The 17,447-nt window shown below is 39.2% G+C and overlaps 1 protein-coding gene across 14 annotated transcripts in view; it reads left to right on the top strand.

Moving 5' to 3' along the window:
- The first annotated feature begins 1,962 nt into the window (after positions 1 to 1,962).
- Positions 1,963 to 17,447, top strand: part of srfb (serum response factor b) — a 28,082-nt gene continuing 12,597 nt past the window's right edge. For 3 of the 14 annotated variants that reach the window (XR_012595278.1, XR_012595280.1, XR_012595279.1), the window contains exons 1-2: positions 1,963 to 3,116; positions 8,875 to 9,141. Coding sequence is in view for 10 of the 14 variants with exons in the window: in XM_074646691.1 (XP_074502792.1) it covers positions 2,469 to 3,116; positions 8,875 to 9,141 (915 nt within the window). In the remaining 4 variants the exon portion in view is untranslated. The remainder of the gene's footprint in view (positions 3,117 to 8,874; positions 9,142 to 17,447) is intronic. The other 11 variants (XM_074646689.1, XM_074646696.1, XM_074646693.1 and 8 more) reach the window with 8 other exon arrangements.

The following is a 17,447-nucleotide window of genomic DNA, read 5'->3' on the forward strand; positions in this document are numbered from 1 at the left end:
AACCTATAAGATAAGATATACTTTTATTGTCCCCGTGGGGACATTTTTCCTGGACTCCGTCCAACTGCAGTTACAAACACTAAATTAAAACAGCATCAACAACAATAATAAACGATTCCACACAAGACAGGGAAACAGTTCCACAGAAACAGATGTTTCAACACATACACAGTCCACGTACATAATGGCACATACTATCACACACACCATGGCAGGTATTGCACCCAGGTAGTGCACTGCAACGTCTACCGTCTTGCCCATATTGCACAGACCAGAGCCCAATATTACACATATGCAACATATTGCACTGTCCCAATTTAACATATTGCACTTACCCTATTTAACATATTGCACTGTCTAACCATATTGCACTGTTTATTGTATATACTGTATATTGCACTATATATGTGATTGTTATAAGAAATTTTTGATCTAAATTAGAATTTATCTAAACTTATATTTCCTTAAGAATAAAAAAATAAAAAAATAAAGAAATTCTACCAATATACAATATAAGCTATAAACAAAAATAAAAATAAAAATGTAAGAAAATATAAAAAATATAAAAATAATAATAATAACAAAAATAAAAATAAAAATAATAATACAAATAAATTTGATGTATGATGTATACAATGCAAAAACAAAAATAAAACAAATATGTGATTGTTATAATAATTTGTGATCTAAATAAGAATCTATCTAAACTTACATTTCCACCAACAGCAGATACAAAATCTCATCTAAACTAAAAAAAAAACAATTCTTCTGACAGAATCATTTCAGCCAATAAAGATAAATAAATAGATAATTTGGCTTAATACTCTGGGAAAACATGGTTTTGTGGTATGACAAGTACAACCTGTAGGGAATAAAAAACTTGGATGTTTGTTATTTTGACCATAATTTTAGGGGAAATAGATGAATCAGAATCAGAATCAGAATCGTGTTTATTGCCAGGTGTAAGAGGTATACACTAGGAATTTGCTTTGGTTTTGTTGGTGCAAATAAGCAGTATAATAACAAAAGAATAGATAAAAACGTTAGAATAAAATAAGAATAAAAAAAATAAAATTGAAATTCTACCAATATACAATATAAGCTATAAACAAAAATTAAAATTAAAATATAAATATAAAAAATATATAAAAAATTAAAAATAATAATAATAATAACAAAAATTAAAATAAATTTGATGTATGATGTATACAATGCACAAACAAAAATAAAACAAATATGTGATTGTTACAATAATTTGTGATCTAAATTAGAATTTATCTAAACTTTTTTTCTAAACTATTTCCACCAACAGCAGATATACAAAATCTCATCTAAGCTAAAAAAAACAATTCTTCTGACAGAATCATTTCAAGCCAATAAAGATTAATAAATAGATATTTTGGCTTAATACTCTGGGAAAACATGGTTTTGTGGTATGACAAATACAACCTGTAGGGAATAAAAAACTATATATATGTGATTGTTATAATAATTTGTGATCTAAATTAGAATTTATTTAAACTTATATATCCACCAACAATACAAAATCTCATCTAAACTGAAAAAAAACAATTCTTCTGACAGAATCATTTCAGCCAATAAAGATCAATAAATAGATATTTCGGCTTAATACTCTGGGAAAACATGGTTTTGTGGTATGACAAGTACAACCTGTAGGGAATAAAAAACTTTGGATGTTTTGTTATTTTGGTTGCCTCTGCATGGTCCACGGTGACGTTGTCGGTAGCGCAACCATTTTGGTATTTATTCTAATGAGCGTTCGTATTGACCAATCACAGCGCTGCTCAGATAATCCTCAGCCAATCAGCAGGCGCCGCTGTGACTCACCATATAAGGAGAGACAGCACCAAATAAGGAAACATTGTATCTCTTTATAAGGGAGGGAAGTAGATCCTGGGTTGTGATATCACTCCGCTGTCGTTAACGCTGTTTAAAAAATAGAGGGTTTTTATGTGTTAATAATCCATGATTAAATAGATATTGTGGTGTAGATGCAGTAAAAAATAACAGTTGGTGGCTAACTGCTAAGCACAAGGGTTATTTTTCGCTTCCAAATGGCGGACTACTTAAAATGGCGGATGGACACCGAGGTGAGCTCTTCGGCCTTTTTCCTTTTTGAGAAAGCGCTGTGAGTTTTGGAGATAGAGGAGGAGGGTTGAACCAAACCGAGCCGTGCTGAAGGGGGTCTTAGGGGGCAGCATCACTTTCGAAAGTTTGTCTCGGTAACTTCCTGGAGTCTCCAAAACCCTCCAAACTGGTCTGGTTTGTTTACGTTTTGTGTGTGTGGCCTATTGCTAGTAGCCATTTGGCGAGGAACAACAACCAACGGCGCTATACAGCTCTTCGTTTTTATATAGCTGGCGGGTGGTTGTTAGGGCGACGATAGCTGGCGGTTGGTTGTTAGGGGCGACGACTACGGTTCAGTTTTTTAAGCCGTTAAATATATAATGTTACCAAGCCGGGTTGGATCGGCACCATCTGGAAACGGGTCAGCTACGGGGAGAGGTAACACGGGACACGGTTCGGGGGTTGTCGGTGGAGGGATTCGGCCGGTTTTGGTCCGAGCAGGGCAGGTTTTAGTACCGGGGGTCAGCGAGCAGAGTGCCGGGCGAGAAGCGGTGATGCTGGGGGCGAACGGTCCAGGCGGGTCGAGAGGAGGTGTGAGACCGGGAAACGGCACCGGGACCGGGGTGACAGGCAATCTGCAGACCGCCGTCCAGGGCAACATGGTGGGGTTAAACACGGGAGTTGTGTTGCCTCACCGGTTCGAGGACAGAGACAGAGACAGAGAGAGCGGCTCGGATAACGACTCGGACTCCGGAGACGACGACGACCCGTCATCGGTGGGTTCACTCGGGGACAGCAGGAGAGGCGTGAAGCGGGAGAGAGGCGAGATGGAGGCTGCTGTGACGGGGCAGGAGGTGGGGATGATACCTCCAGGAGGAGGAGGTTACGGCATGGTGCCCGGGGGGGTCGCCGGGGCAAAGCCGGGGAAGAAAACACGTGGGCGCGTCAAGATAAAGATGGAGTTTATCGATAACAAGTTGAGACGCTACACCACTTTCAGCAAGAGGAAGACAGGTATTATGAAGAAGGTGAGTCATGTGATTACCTTTGGATCTCATTCAATTAACATTTGATTTGAGTGTCACTTGAGTGCTGTTTGGCTTTGATATACTGCCTATAATATTCATTCATTCATGGAATTAACAATTAGGTTACACCTTAATAAGCTGCACAACCATAACATCATGTGGGAAAATACTGCATGGATAATTATATATATATATATATATATATATTTTATATATATATATTTTATATATATTATATATATATATATATATTATATATATTTTATATATATTATATATATATATATATATATATATATATATATATATATATATATATATATATATATATATATATATATATATATATATATATTATATATAGACTTTTGACCTGTAATAAATTAATTTAGTCCTTTTATAAAAACAGTTGTGGCACAACACCACTTTCAGCAAGAGGAAGACTGGTATTATGAAAAAGGTGTGTCATGTGTGATTGGATCTCATTCAACTATACAGTAACATTTGATTTTAAGTGTCACTTTGAGTGCTGTTTGGCCTTGATATACTGCTGTATAAGCCTATAATATTCATTAATTCATGGAATTAACAATAAGGTTACACCTTAATAAGCTGCACAACCATAACACATCATGGGTAAATATAATATAATAGTGGGTCTATATTATATATAGACTTTTGACCTGTAATAAATCAATTTATTCCTTTATAAAAAACAATTGTGTGGCACAACACCACTTTCAACAAGAAGAAGACTTTTGGATCTCATTCAACTACAGTAACATTTGATTTGAGTGTCACTTTGAGTGCTGTTTGGCTTTGATATACTGCATATAATATTCATTCATTCATGGAATTAACAATAAGGTTACACCTTAATAAGCTGCACAATCATAACATCATGTGGGAAAATACTGAATGGGTAAATATAATATAATAGTGGACCTGTAATAAATCAATTTATTCTTTTATAAAAACAATTGTGGCACAACACCACTTTCAGCAAGAGGAAGACTGGTATTATGAAAAAGGTGAGGCATGTGATTACCTTTGGATCTCATTCAACTACACAGCAACATTTGATTTTAAGTGTCACTTTGAGAGTGCTGTTTGACCTTGATATACTGCTGTACAGGCCTAGAATATTCATTCATTCATGCAATTAACAATTAGGTTACACCTCAATAAGCTGCACAATCATAACATCAGTGGGGAAATACTGCATGGGTAAATTTAATATAATAGTGGGCCTATATTTTATTTATATATATATATATATAGATAGATAGACTTTTGACCAGCAATAAATCAATTTATTCCTTTATAAAAACAATTGTGGCACCACACCACTTTCAGCAAGAGGAAGACTGGTATTATGAAAAAGGTGAGTTGTGATTACCTTTGGATCTCATTCAACTACAGTAACATTTGATTTTGAGTTGAGAGTGCTGTTTGGCCTTGATATACTCTCTGTAATATTCATGGAATTAACAATAAGGTTGAGGTAACACCTTAATAAGCTGCGCGGTCATAACATCAGTGGGAAAATACTGCATTGGTTAATTATAATATAATAGTGGGCCTATATTTTATATATAGACTTTTGACCTGTACTAAATCAATTTATTCCTTTTATAAAAGACAAAAACTGGATGTGAGGAAACATTCATGACAGGCTTTAAATAGGCTTGAGCAAATGACAATTCTATTTATGACCACCCCAACTATCACACACACACACATGGCCTGACACTCACATACGCATTTCCAGACACACTCATTCATGCACAGATAGACCCCAGAACTGTTGGAAGTAGTTGCCATCAGTGGCCCTCAGTGCACACAGGCTGTTCCCTCTGTCACTGTGAAGCAGGGCTTTGCTTGCAGGCGGCAGCCATGCGGTGGTTGAGCAGCAGCGGGGCCTGTAAGGTGCCAACAGCTGACTAAACCCCAGGGAAACAGGATCAGAGGACAGTCAAAGAGCACTCAAACAGAAGAAAGAAGCCAGGGACTGTCTGTGCATGCATTATGGCACATTTTGATACAAGCGTCAGTCCAGCCTCATCCTGTGATGACTTTCCTTGGTTTCAGTTTTGTTAAATCTGGCACACAAGCAGTTGACATTAAAGATGACAGAACATGCTCCATGTTAGTCATAACTGCCTCCATTACCGTCCTATTAGGTTTAGTACCAAAGCAGTATTTCACTGGAAATCCAAGCACACGATTGCTGCCTTGATAAAGTATAGCTATGTGGCATCTAAAGTTGATTATTTGGAGACAAGGTCAGCTGTTGACTAGCAGTTGTAGACATGGCCATTTTTCATTACGACCTTAAATAAACACAATGCTTTATTGTAGTGCAAAAGTTATCATTTGTTACTTGTACTGTGTACTCTGCTGTATTTCTCTTTTTTTTTATGTATCCCAGACTGTTGTCGTGGAAACTGAGGTGTCTTTATGTAGGCTCTTGGCAACATGAACACTATTTGACACACTGTGTGTGGATAGAGATTTTTGGAAATGTTGCCTACACTATGTCAGCCATCACAGAAATTTGAGAGGTGGGTGGAGTGGGAAGATTCATAGTAGACCGGTGGTCTCAAACTGGTTTCTAGGATGAGCCTGTGGTTTCATTTTGGAGGATGTGGTGAGTGAAGCACCGGCCTATTTGTTCGCTTCAAATAAATGCTTTAGATTACGTGCATGTAAACATTTGCACAATACAAACTGTTAACTCAATTTGAGTTGCAGGACTGCTCAATTAATACCTGCATTTCCTTCCCCCCCCCCAATATTGGTCCAGTTAAGGGCATGTTTTCATGTTTGCTCTTTTCTAACTATGCTCTATAGGCTGTTTTCATGGCAGACCTTTTGACCTGTCATAGCAGGAAAAGCACGTAAATAAGGGCTCCATTCCATTTAGGTGCCTCAATACCCCATGCAAGTGAGCCAACATGCACAATACCAGCGCTCTGAAACTGGCTCACCTAAATGGAATGCAGCCACTATTATTTTTTATTATTTACACCTGGGCTTTTCCTTCTATGATATGCATTTAGATTAGATCCTGATGGGCAGGTTGGTACCTTGCTTAGCAGCCTCTGCCATCAGTGTATGAATGTGTGTGTGTTAATGTTGACATGTAGTGTAAAAGCGATTTGAGTGGTCGGAAGACTAGAAAGGCGCTATATAAATGCAAGTCCATTCACCACATGTCTGCTGCTGAAACAATGAGTCAATTAATTGAAAAAATAATCAATATCAATAATCTGATTGTATAGAAGTCTATGAGAAAATGACCCTACTTCTCACTTGATTTGTTACCTCAGTAAACATTGTAAACATGAGTTTATGGTCTCAATTGCTAGTTTCAAATCTTTTTCAATACAGTATGATGTTCATTTAGTAAATTATGGTCCCATTTAGAGTCAAATAGACGGTAAAGCAGGGTATGCTTCAGGGTCGTGGCTACATTGTGATTGACAGGTCGCTACCATGGCGTTGTCCGGTCTGGGTGTTTTGTCTGCGTTTTAAAAAAACTAAATGGCGACGGCCAAAATGCCAAACTTGATGCCTCAAAAAGGCAGTCCACAAACCAACGGGTAACGTCACGGTGACTACGGCCACTTCTTATAAAGAGTCTATGGGTTGGACAAAACAAGCAATTTGAAGACACTACCTTGAAATGCAGGAACTCAATGATAAATTGAAGGCTTAATCCACAATGAAAGTTGTCATTAGTTGCAGTCCATCACAATTCTTTGTCTGAAAACCATCCAAAATCCAAAGTTATTAAATTTTTCAATTTGAACTTGCAACTGTATACAGTCACAAGGCTACCATTGGGACTAGTGTTCGAACTGCCAAGATAACATCTGAAAAATACGCCACTGTTTTTTGTTGTTTTGAATTGCACAACTACATATGTACATGTTTGCGGCCGTCGATGAGTTTTATCTTTATGCTTCTTTTTTATTTGATATATAGGCTTAGCTAGGGAGTTTGTGTGACAGAGGAACCAATTACAGCCAGAGTAATTGGCACTGGTAGTCTGCAGTCATGAATATTTATGAGAAAATCAGCAGAGCAAGGAAACTTATTAAAGCATTATGTGGCTCTAGTTTGTTCCTCCACCTAGCACATTTAAGGTGACAAATTAGTCCTTCTCAGCCTTGGATGTTGGCCAAACATGAGGCTCTGTTGTTAGAGACTCCTCTGTAGCTGCTGCAGAGCTAATCAAGGGAGATGGTAGTGGAAGAGGATGACTGGAGCTGTGTACTTCATTACCTGCTCCTGTAATGCTGCATTAGCAGGCGGTGAGGTGAATTGTAAAACTACATATTCCTTTTCAACACACACACATCAAAAACCTCCGTATAATTAAGGTTTGAAGTGCTCAGGGGAAACGAGCGTAGTGTAGCATTGAGCCACCGTGGCAGTAGCTGGTCATCATTAGCCTTTCTGTGCTCTGTATAATTGTCTTTTGTGTGCAATAATATGACAATCAGCTTCAGCATGCACCCACATATAGAGGATTGGACTGATAGGGCCCATAATGAACACAGTGTTTGAGCATGATAGAGTAGAGCAGCATGAATATGGTTTTATAACAGCCCAATAAAAACCTTTTAATTTGAATGTGATTCGTCTCCTCCTCTTGTGCTCCAGCTTACAATGGCGCATCTATCAAGCGAGCTCTGACTGCCTGTGTTCACCAAGGTGATGGTAATGGCGCTGTGCCTTCACAGCACCAGAAGCATCCTCCACATAACTTATGACTCATTTAGATAAAAAGGCTTTCTCAGAAGTTCACTCTGAGTGCAGCATCGGCGTGCGTTTGCTCGATGGAGTTGAATCTCATTGTGCTTTTCCTGTACACTGGGGAGTTTGAATGTGTGTGTGTGTGTGTATGCACGCTGTATAATGAATGACAAGGCAGCAGACTTTGATGGTGGCCTCACGTTTCACAGTCAGCTACCTCTGGGTTGTTAAGAATGATTCCTTGTGTCCTCCGTCAAGACTGGGTTACTACAACTCCCCCTGCCTATGCAAGCCAATCCCCAGCTGCAATCAGTCTCTCAGCTATATCACACTCTCTATTCTGGGAGCCTTATCTCATGTTATTTTAGCTTCATTTGTGCTATACGTCAGACTTCACTAGAGGGGTATTTTTAGATTCTAGTGGTTTCTTGTCTAGGTTGTTTTTTTCCCCATAGGTTCACCTTTTGTATCATATGAAACTAGAAACCTAGTGAATTCATTGGAACCAATCATGTCATACTAGCTTGTCGCGGAGGAGGCTAAATAACGCTCCAAACTTGCACTAAATTTTGGCGAGGAAAAACTGTCACTGTCACATGCAGTTTTGGGGCAAGTCATAGTCAAGTCAGCACACGGACACACTGACAGCTGTTGTTGCCTGTTGGGCTTGAGTTTGCCATGTTATGATTTGAGTATATTTTTTATGCTAAATGCAGTACCTGTGAGGGTTTCTGGACAATATTTGTCATTGTTTTGTGTTGTTAATTGATTTCCAATAGTAAATATATACATACATTTGTCCACTCCCATGTTGATAAGACTATTAAATACTTGACAAATCTCCCTTTAGGGTACATTTTGAACAGATACAAAATGTACTGTAATGTAATTCCCAATAGAGATTACTTTGTCTATGAGATGAAGAACCATATCTTTCTGGCTCTTGGCCTATCCTCTCTGTCATATACTTAATTCTCTTCTTTCTCTTTCCCAGGCCTATGAACTCTCAACGCTGACGGGAACCCAGGTTCTGCTACTTGTGGCCAGTGAAACGGGTCATGTCTACACTTTCGCCACCCGCAAACTCCAACCCATGATCACAAGTGAAACGGGCAAAGCGCTGATCCAAACATGCCTCAACTCGCCAGACTCGCCGCCACGCTCGGACCCCTCCACGGACCAGCGCATGAGCGCCACGGGCTTTGAGGAAACGGACCTCACCTATCAGGTGTCTGAGTCGGAGAGCATGGGCGACACAAAGGTTAGAATCAAAGAGGTTGGCTGTTGTAGACCAGTCCTCCAGGCAGTCAGAACATAAAATTAAGAACACACTTCATCTCTTTTGGGAAGATCGTAGTGAGGCTACAGCTGTGAATCCACAAAATTGAATGCACTCATTTCCATCAACCATCCAATTCCCCTGCTTTGAGCAACAATGGTACTCAAGTTAAAGTCTTCGTGACTCACTGTCTGCTAATGGAGACATGAATTGCAGTGCAAATTAAAAAATTATAAAAACCTGATGAAGCCCCATAGAGAGTCACTAATGGATATAGTGGGAAATCTCTCTCCAGAAAAGGCTAGACAACCATGCGAGGAGAGCAAATTCATCAAACCCACAAGCAGCTGTGGAAAAATAATCTTTGTCCTATTGTAAACACAGTTTTGAACTTTTGCCTGTTCTATGTGGGGCCTATGTTTTGGGCTTGTGGTTTGGTTTTGAGCAGAAAGTATTTTTTTTAATTAAACCAAAAAGTCTCTAGTCCTTCAAAGGGCTCTAAAGGGAAGGGAGAGCCAGATAAGATGCAGAGTATTACCCCACTCACTAAAGGGAGCTGTCTACACTTTACCTTTCTGACCTCTCATCCGGGAAAGCCTCGTAACACTCTCAAAGATAAATCACAGCAGCAGGTCTGGGTTGTGTTAGGATGAGAAACACGCAGCCTGCTACATGGAGGACTTTGGTGTTTATCTTTGATTTTTTTTTGTGATGGAGCTGTCGTGTGTTCATGGATGAAACACTGAGATTGTTCAACAGAACTTACATTTCTGAAAATATTGGAACATCAAACATTTTGTGCCGTTTTCAAACTTGTCATGACAGAAATAAGCTGAATTTAGGATGTGATATTTTCAAAAGATGAATGATAAAAGATTAATTTCTACTCTGAAATCCTCATAATCATAATAAGATGACTGTGTGACCTCTTCTCATCCCTAATGAAAAGTTGCAGTTTCTGTGTCTCCTACTACAGCGATTTTCAAAGTGGGGTCTGTGGCACTCTGCCAGGGGGTCCGCAAAGTAATTTGCTATAAATTAAATTATATAACTGCTATTTCATTAAAAAGTTAATATGTAAGATGGGGACCAGTTGCGTCAATAGAACAAGCATAGTGTGTCCATTACTACCGCCCACGTTAGCTTTGGGCCAATGGAAGCTCTAATATGATTGTGACACATCCCGTCAATCTGTCATGAATCAGTCACTTCACTCAGGGCGCAACACTCCTGCTGCTTAGCCAGCCAGCTAGCCGGCGAGCATGGAGAAATATTTGAGTCAGTCCACATCTTCGAGTGACACTAACCCCAAATTATCTAAATTGAGAAAATATGACAACAGTTTTATTGAGAATAGCAACTGGAGACTAAAATGCGTCATGTGTCTTCAGGTGCTAGCAAACGAAGCCATGAAACTGGCAAAGCTAAAGAGACTTCTGATTACAAAGCACCCGGAACATAAGGGCCAAACAAAGTGGTATTACATGATTCAAATCAAAAGGTGTTTCTGTTTATCACTATGAAACAGGTCCGAAGTATTTAGGTTGAAAAGTATTTGAATACAATTAGTTCTAATGGCATCTAAGAGTACAATTGGTAGTGAACATTATGCTTAATTGGTGATACGATTATGAGGAGGTCCTTGGAAAATGTTCTCCCTGGCCCCGAAAAGTTTGAGAACCCCTGTCCTACTACATTACTGCTAGGGCTCTTGAACTTCAGGTCTTTGAGATTTTGAAGTGAAGCGATAAATTCATCAGCAGACACGCTCCACTGTCCACACCTTCGTGCACTCACGTGCTGCGAGCCGAGATTCCCTCCGCTGTTTACACGGCTTAAGTACGCCCCTTTGAAGACGGACACTTCCAGGCCTGTTTGCCTGCGTGCTGTTCTTACAAGGCACCAACTAACACCTACCATACACCGTCAAGGATGGGAGATCAACCTTTGCATGTTAAGCCACTCTCATGCCCGCTACGCTCATTGATAAAAATTAGATTCTGCCTCTGTAGCCATATATGGTATGGTTTCCCTGCCTGCTCTCTTGGCTGAGGCCCCTCACATTCCTTATAAGCTGCAGCTGTCTTTGGAGTCCTGTGATTCCCCCCCACACCCCACCACTCATTTAGTGATATGGAGGGGAGGTAAGGATGTAGATATGAGCGGGTGGAATGGAAACATTTGAGCGATATTTTACATTTCATGCAACGTCTCTTGAGGTGGCTGGCAGTGACGCCGTGACCTCTGCCCCCCGCTGCAGTTTTGAGTGTGGGAGACCAGCATGGGTCTGTGAACACTGCTCACAGAGGGACACACTAGAAACTCCGTCATTTTGTGCTCCATGTCAGGATCAGCGCCGTTATGATTAGGACATGGTGGGGGATACACACATTGTGCACTAGGTCTGATGCGTGGTCGCCGCGTGCACCTCTGCAGCGTCTGGACACTATTAATCAAGAGAATAGTATGTCATACATACAGTCCAAGCTAGTCTAAACAGTTCAGAGTTTGCGATGGCTGGTGGGGGGAGTGGAGGACATTTTGGAGAAGCAAAAGAAAGAGGCTTTGATGATAAATGAAGTAGCTCATAAATTCATTTGACTAGAAATTCAAGAGAAATTCAGTTGTGTATATTTTAGTTTTTACCATGGATAATGTGCCTATACACTGGTAGAGTGGAGTTTGATGTTTTTCAGTGGTTTAAAATGTTCACGTTAGGGCGCTTTTCATAAGCCAACATTTAGTTTGTTTTAATCGAATTCTGGTGCGTTTTTTTTGGCCAGTTTTGAACGCAGTAATCGTACTCTGGTGCGGACCAAAACAACCAGCCTGAAATCGCTTGTGAGAGGTCGTCTCGGACCGTTTTCAAGCAAATCAAAATGCAGGTTAACATGAGTGGGAGAGGACTGACAGGGACTTGAAGTTGGGATAAACTGAAGGAGAAGGGATTCATGCGCACAGTAGATCAGTACTGAGTCAAATTGGAAAAACTTAGACAGCAATATAGCCAATCAAAGTCTGCGATTTCCTGCATAGAAGTGGCAGCTCTTGAGACGAAATTTTTTTTTAATTTGCTTCTTCATACACGCCCCTCAGCATATATATATATATATTTCTTTTAAATTTGGTTCGCTTTAATTTGTGCACAGTGAAACCAAACCAGACTAAATAGAAAATCAACCAAAAGTATGAATTTCAATCTGATACGGACTATGGCTTGTGAAAGTGCACGATCAAAGATTTTCTCCCCAGATATTTTATTATGATACCTAAACTCAGGGTATTCAGTACAGAGTACTGATGCTATACCTAGCATATAGTGATCTGATCAATAATCCAATATTATGTTCCAGGAATTGCTGTGGCCCTGAAAATCAGTCAGTCAGTAGCCCACCGTGACTGGATTTTGCTATCCGTGCTAGTCTACCAAAATAAAAGCCCAACAAAGCCATCCCATAATGTTCAACATGTAACATCATGGATGAATTGGCTCAAGACAGAAGTCATTTCAATGTGGACAAACATGAAGGCTGCTCTGTAAATGTTAACAAATGTATCCTTTTATAATAAACAATTATAGATAGATAGATAGAGATATAGAAATTTAAAGGCGTGGCGTTTCAGAGTCATCTTCTGTATCGCCCTACAACTTCTTGTTTTCATGGTTGACAGTTTTGTGTAGGGATGCACTGATCTTTTTCAGTCCTGATACTGATACCTGGGCTTTGGGTATCGGCCGATACTGAGTACCAATCCGGTACCAGTGTTTAATTAATAAGCTATATGCCTCACTGTGGAAGTGACTGGGATCATTCTTTTATGTGTAAGGCAACATCAGGCTTGACTTAAACATTACTTTCTTAACTTTGTAAAACAAAATGTAAAAAGTAAATACATAGATGTAAATTAACTGAATTATTTATTATTAAAATAATAAATCGTACACCAGCAACTTAGTAACAAAATCTTCAAAATGAATTACAATGCAAGTATAAACCTTTTTAATGCAGGAACAAATTGGTCAAAACCTAAACGGGAAGTTAAATTTCAGTATATAATGTATATGGTGTATAGACATTGAATTGAATAGATCGGCCCCATTGTCACCATACCCGATCCAGCTATGTGAGTTTGTATTGACCCAATATTGGTATCGTGCATCCCTAGTTTTGTGTGGTTGCATGTTAAAGTTTGATACTGAAAAGGCTGTGAGTCACATTATTTTCATCTAATGGGCTGCTGATTGGTCTGATGCATGTAGCTGGATTGATTCTTGGGTCAGTGTCACCAGGCCTAAATCTGGTCCTGAAAACTGAGCCTGCAAAATGTAATCTAGCCATGAGGGATGAGAGGCTTCTTTCTGGAAATATCCTTTGGCATCTACTTAATCCATGTATTCATTGAGAGCGTCTTTAGTTTAGACTTTAGCAGATTGCAGTGTTAAAATAATGAGACATTAAGTTTAAGGTGCGTGTCTGGAAAACCCTGGCTTTTCTATTGTTATTGCTCTGGCAGCACACATTAAGTAGGTATTAAGACTGTTCTCTAAGGGCTGTAGAAATGCATTCTGGGAAATGTGATGTCTGACATAGAGGTGAATGAGGGAGAAGTGGTTACACCAGAAATGAAATGCCAATACTTCACAAAGAGGGTACATTTGCAATTATAGTGGCAGATCTTTGGATTGTTGTGGCTTCTGTGACTGCTTCTTGATATTAGACGTGCCTACAGTACAGATGTTTTTATGCTTTTTGGGTTATTTTTGGAAGGGGATGGCAAATCCCACAACTCATGTTTGCTTAGAGGATCTAGCTTAGGATGGAATTCTCAGTATCACAGTCTCCTCTGGTTTTCCCCTCCCTCACTTTCTCTCTCTCTCTCTCTCTCTCTTCCCTGCTGCTCTATCTGTCAGTGTTATTGCTGTAATCCTGGCGAAGTCTATTTGTTGCTCTGCTCATTAGCACAGATCACATTGTCTTTGCCGCTATAATATTGCAAGCAGAACGTCCAGACTGAGGCCACTGTCCAGACCAACAGCTGACATGTTTGTTTTCCTTTCATTTTGGCTCTTTTGGACGTCCTGCGACAGCCTCCTTATTCAAAATATTGCACGCATATAAATGTGTATGAATTTGAATTGGTCTCCTTAGAGAAATGAAAGTGATTTGATAATGAATGCTTAAATGGAGAACTGTACTTGTAGAGGTATAAGTATGTATAATTTTCTTCTGTCTAACTGCTGTTATAAGAGCAGAGCAGTGGCTTCAAGTAGGTGACGAGAGAGAATCACTGAGATAATGGAAAGTTAATTTATTCAGATAGGCGCTCTTATCACAAGGCAGTATGTAGAGAGAGGTGGTGGTGGTGTCGGAGGGATTCGGACGGTGTCGGCAGCGAGAGCAGCGTGTTGGCTGTGTTAGCGGGGAGGAAAGCTACGCTATGTCACCCCCCACCCTCCACCCCCCACCCCCTTATTTTACAGCAAGCAACTGGACAGGTCAGCAGCCATTGGCTGCACCTCCTCCACTTGGGCTGCCTTGCCTTTTTTAGCAGTCCCAAATGGAGCTGCAAATTCCATGTTGCTGGCAGGGTGACAGACGGGGAGATGGGAGCCAGCAAATGGGAGATTAAACGAGGGCCAGCCACCAGTAAACTGCACAATGGGCTCTCCAACCAACACTGGCCGAGCCTGCCAGTTGTCACCTTCAATTTGGAATGATTAATCCCTCATGAATAGGGAATCATTTGTGTCCTACTCTTTTTAATTACTCTCTCATTTCCTGTTACTTTAAGACAGGGTCTTTCGTATGATGTCTGCGAATGTGAGAAGGGCAACGGAGGCTTTTATTCTTTTACCATATATAGAACCCTTACAAACGGCCAAAATATGGAAACTGCGTTTTGAAAGGACTTTTAAAGAGCCACAAGGAAATGTTTCTTCACTTTTTGTAGCACCACTACAAAACCAAAGATCCCTGGAAATCGTCAGTGTGTAAATAAACATGCTCATGTCTCTTTTGATATGCGTTTAATGAATTCTATCTCCTGATCCTTTTTATATTAGGATTTCTCATATGTTTATTATAGGAGGGGCAGATGTATAATACTCGAGATCTCTCTGTTGCTGGAGTTAAATAATGTCCCTCTCTTGTAAAATGGATTACTTAGCATGTTATGGAGGGTTCACTCAGTAGCTGTGCAGAGCTCAGAGGATTCATTGCTTATTCCAGACGACTCAGCCCTCCATTCGCACGACTATAAATTGTGACTTAATTTGTTACGTTCTGGTATCTCATTATACAAAGTGGTGTGTATCCCCAGATTGGGCCCTGTTTTTTTTTTTTGTTTTTTTTCAAAGCGAGGAGAGCAGTAGTGAGGTTGATTTGGAAACAAGTGGTAAAATGTGAATCTGTAGTACAACATAATCACATTTAATTTAAACCAGCTTTTGTATTTGTGAAAGAAATCCCTTCACCTATATCCTCTGGGTGGGTGAAAAATTGGTACAGCATAGTATTGTGATATTTTGCGTGGCAATATTGTATCAATACACGGACGTCAAGTATCGATCTTTTAATATATAAACTATTAACCTCTTAGCAGTCTGACGGCCCGGCGGCGGGCTAGGCCGCTATTCTGTCTTTTGGAGTTTTTTTATGGGAATATAATGCTCCAAAGTTGCGCTAAATTTTGGCAAGGAAAAATTGGCAAAGCCATTTTCAAAGGGGCTCCTTGACCTCTGACCTCAAGATATGTGAATGAAAACACTGAGACAAGTTGAAATATATCTTATCTCAGTACTGAGCATATCGCAAAATGTTTAAAATCGTAATAAGATTGTGACTATTGTAATAATATCGTATCGTGAGGCTTTTGGTGATTCCCACCTCTACTATATTATTATATATTGTAGTGCTGAAACTAACGGGTATATGCACTATCAATTAATTTCCCTTATTTTCTAAATCGGTTAATTGTTTGGTAAGATATCGCAAAAAGTGACAAATACCCTTCACAACTTCCCAGAACCCAAAGTCACGTCTTCAAATTGCTCGTATCGTCTGACCAAAAAGTTCAAAATATATAGTTTCATATAACATAAGACAAAGAAAAGCAGCAAATTAAAAAGTAATAAAATTACTGTCATGATCAAAATAGCTGCAAATTAAGAACAATTGATTAATTAATAACTTGTTTCAGCTCTATTGTATTGTATAGAATATAATACTCTGACTTCCAGTACATTACAGTGATGGGGTTCATTTTTAGTGATGAAAATTATGGGATGTATCGGTGTGTAAGGTTGTATTAAAAAGAGCAGGAGATGGATTTAAGGAGGAGATGACAGTGCTGAGACTTTGGCTACACTTCTTTTCTAAAGAATGCATTACACCACTGTAGCCTATGTTTACTATGCACTGCCTTGACTCTGAATTAAAAAGCCAGCGCTGTTTATAGACTGGCCAGTTGAACAGCAGACACGTGGAGATGGTCAAACAAAGCAGTAGGTCAGTGGAGGCTCGCTATGTAGGTCACAGAGATAGTGGCAGTTTGACTAGACCTCGAGATTACCACATAGGTTAAAACCTGGATGATCAGCTTGTTTACACCTTCTGAAGCCAAACTCTCAGGCACTGTTGGAGTAGAAATGTGACAGGAAAGCAAGAGCTAGGAATGAGACGATAAAGGATTTTATCACGGATTGCGATTTAAAAAAGAAAAAAGCTCGCAATAATTTGATAGTATTGAATTTCTATTATCAGGATAATCGTGAATATCCTCACAAGTGACTTGAAAAAGGTGTCTTGCTCGCTATAGAGTTAGAGCTATATTTAATTGGTTTGAGTAATTTTTTTTTAAGAAAAAAGTCTAAATTCTCTGACTCCAGCTTCTTGAATGTGAATATTTTCTGGTTTCTTTACTCCTCTATGACAGTAAACTGAATATCTTTGAGTTGTGGACAAAACAAAACATTTGAGGACGTCATCTTGGGCTTTGAGAAACACTGATCGACATTATTTTCTGACATTTTATAGACCAAACAACTAATAGATTAATCAAGAAAATAATCAACAGATTAATCGACAATGAAAATAATCTTTATTCGCAGCCCAAGAAAAATGGACCCTGATTTAAAAAAAAAATTAAAAATACAGGAATTATCATGTAAAAGAGAACAGACTCACACATTATTATTTTTAAAATATAGTTATTTATCCTTTATTTATGCACAGGACTTTATGATTTTTGATTACCTTATTTAAGTTTCTTTTTCACTAAAAAGAAAG

This window comes from Sebastes fasciatus, chromosome 9, assembly GCF_043250625.1.
Source record: "Sebastes fasciatus isolate fSebFas1 chromosome 9, fSebFas1.pri, whole genome shotgun sequence".
In the NCBI taxonomy this organism is placed as follows: domain Eukaryota; kingdom Metazoa; phylum Chordata; class Actinopteri; order Perciformes; family Sebastidae; genus Sebastes; species Sebastes fasciatus.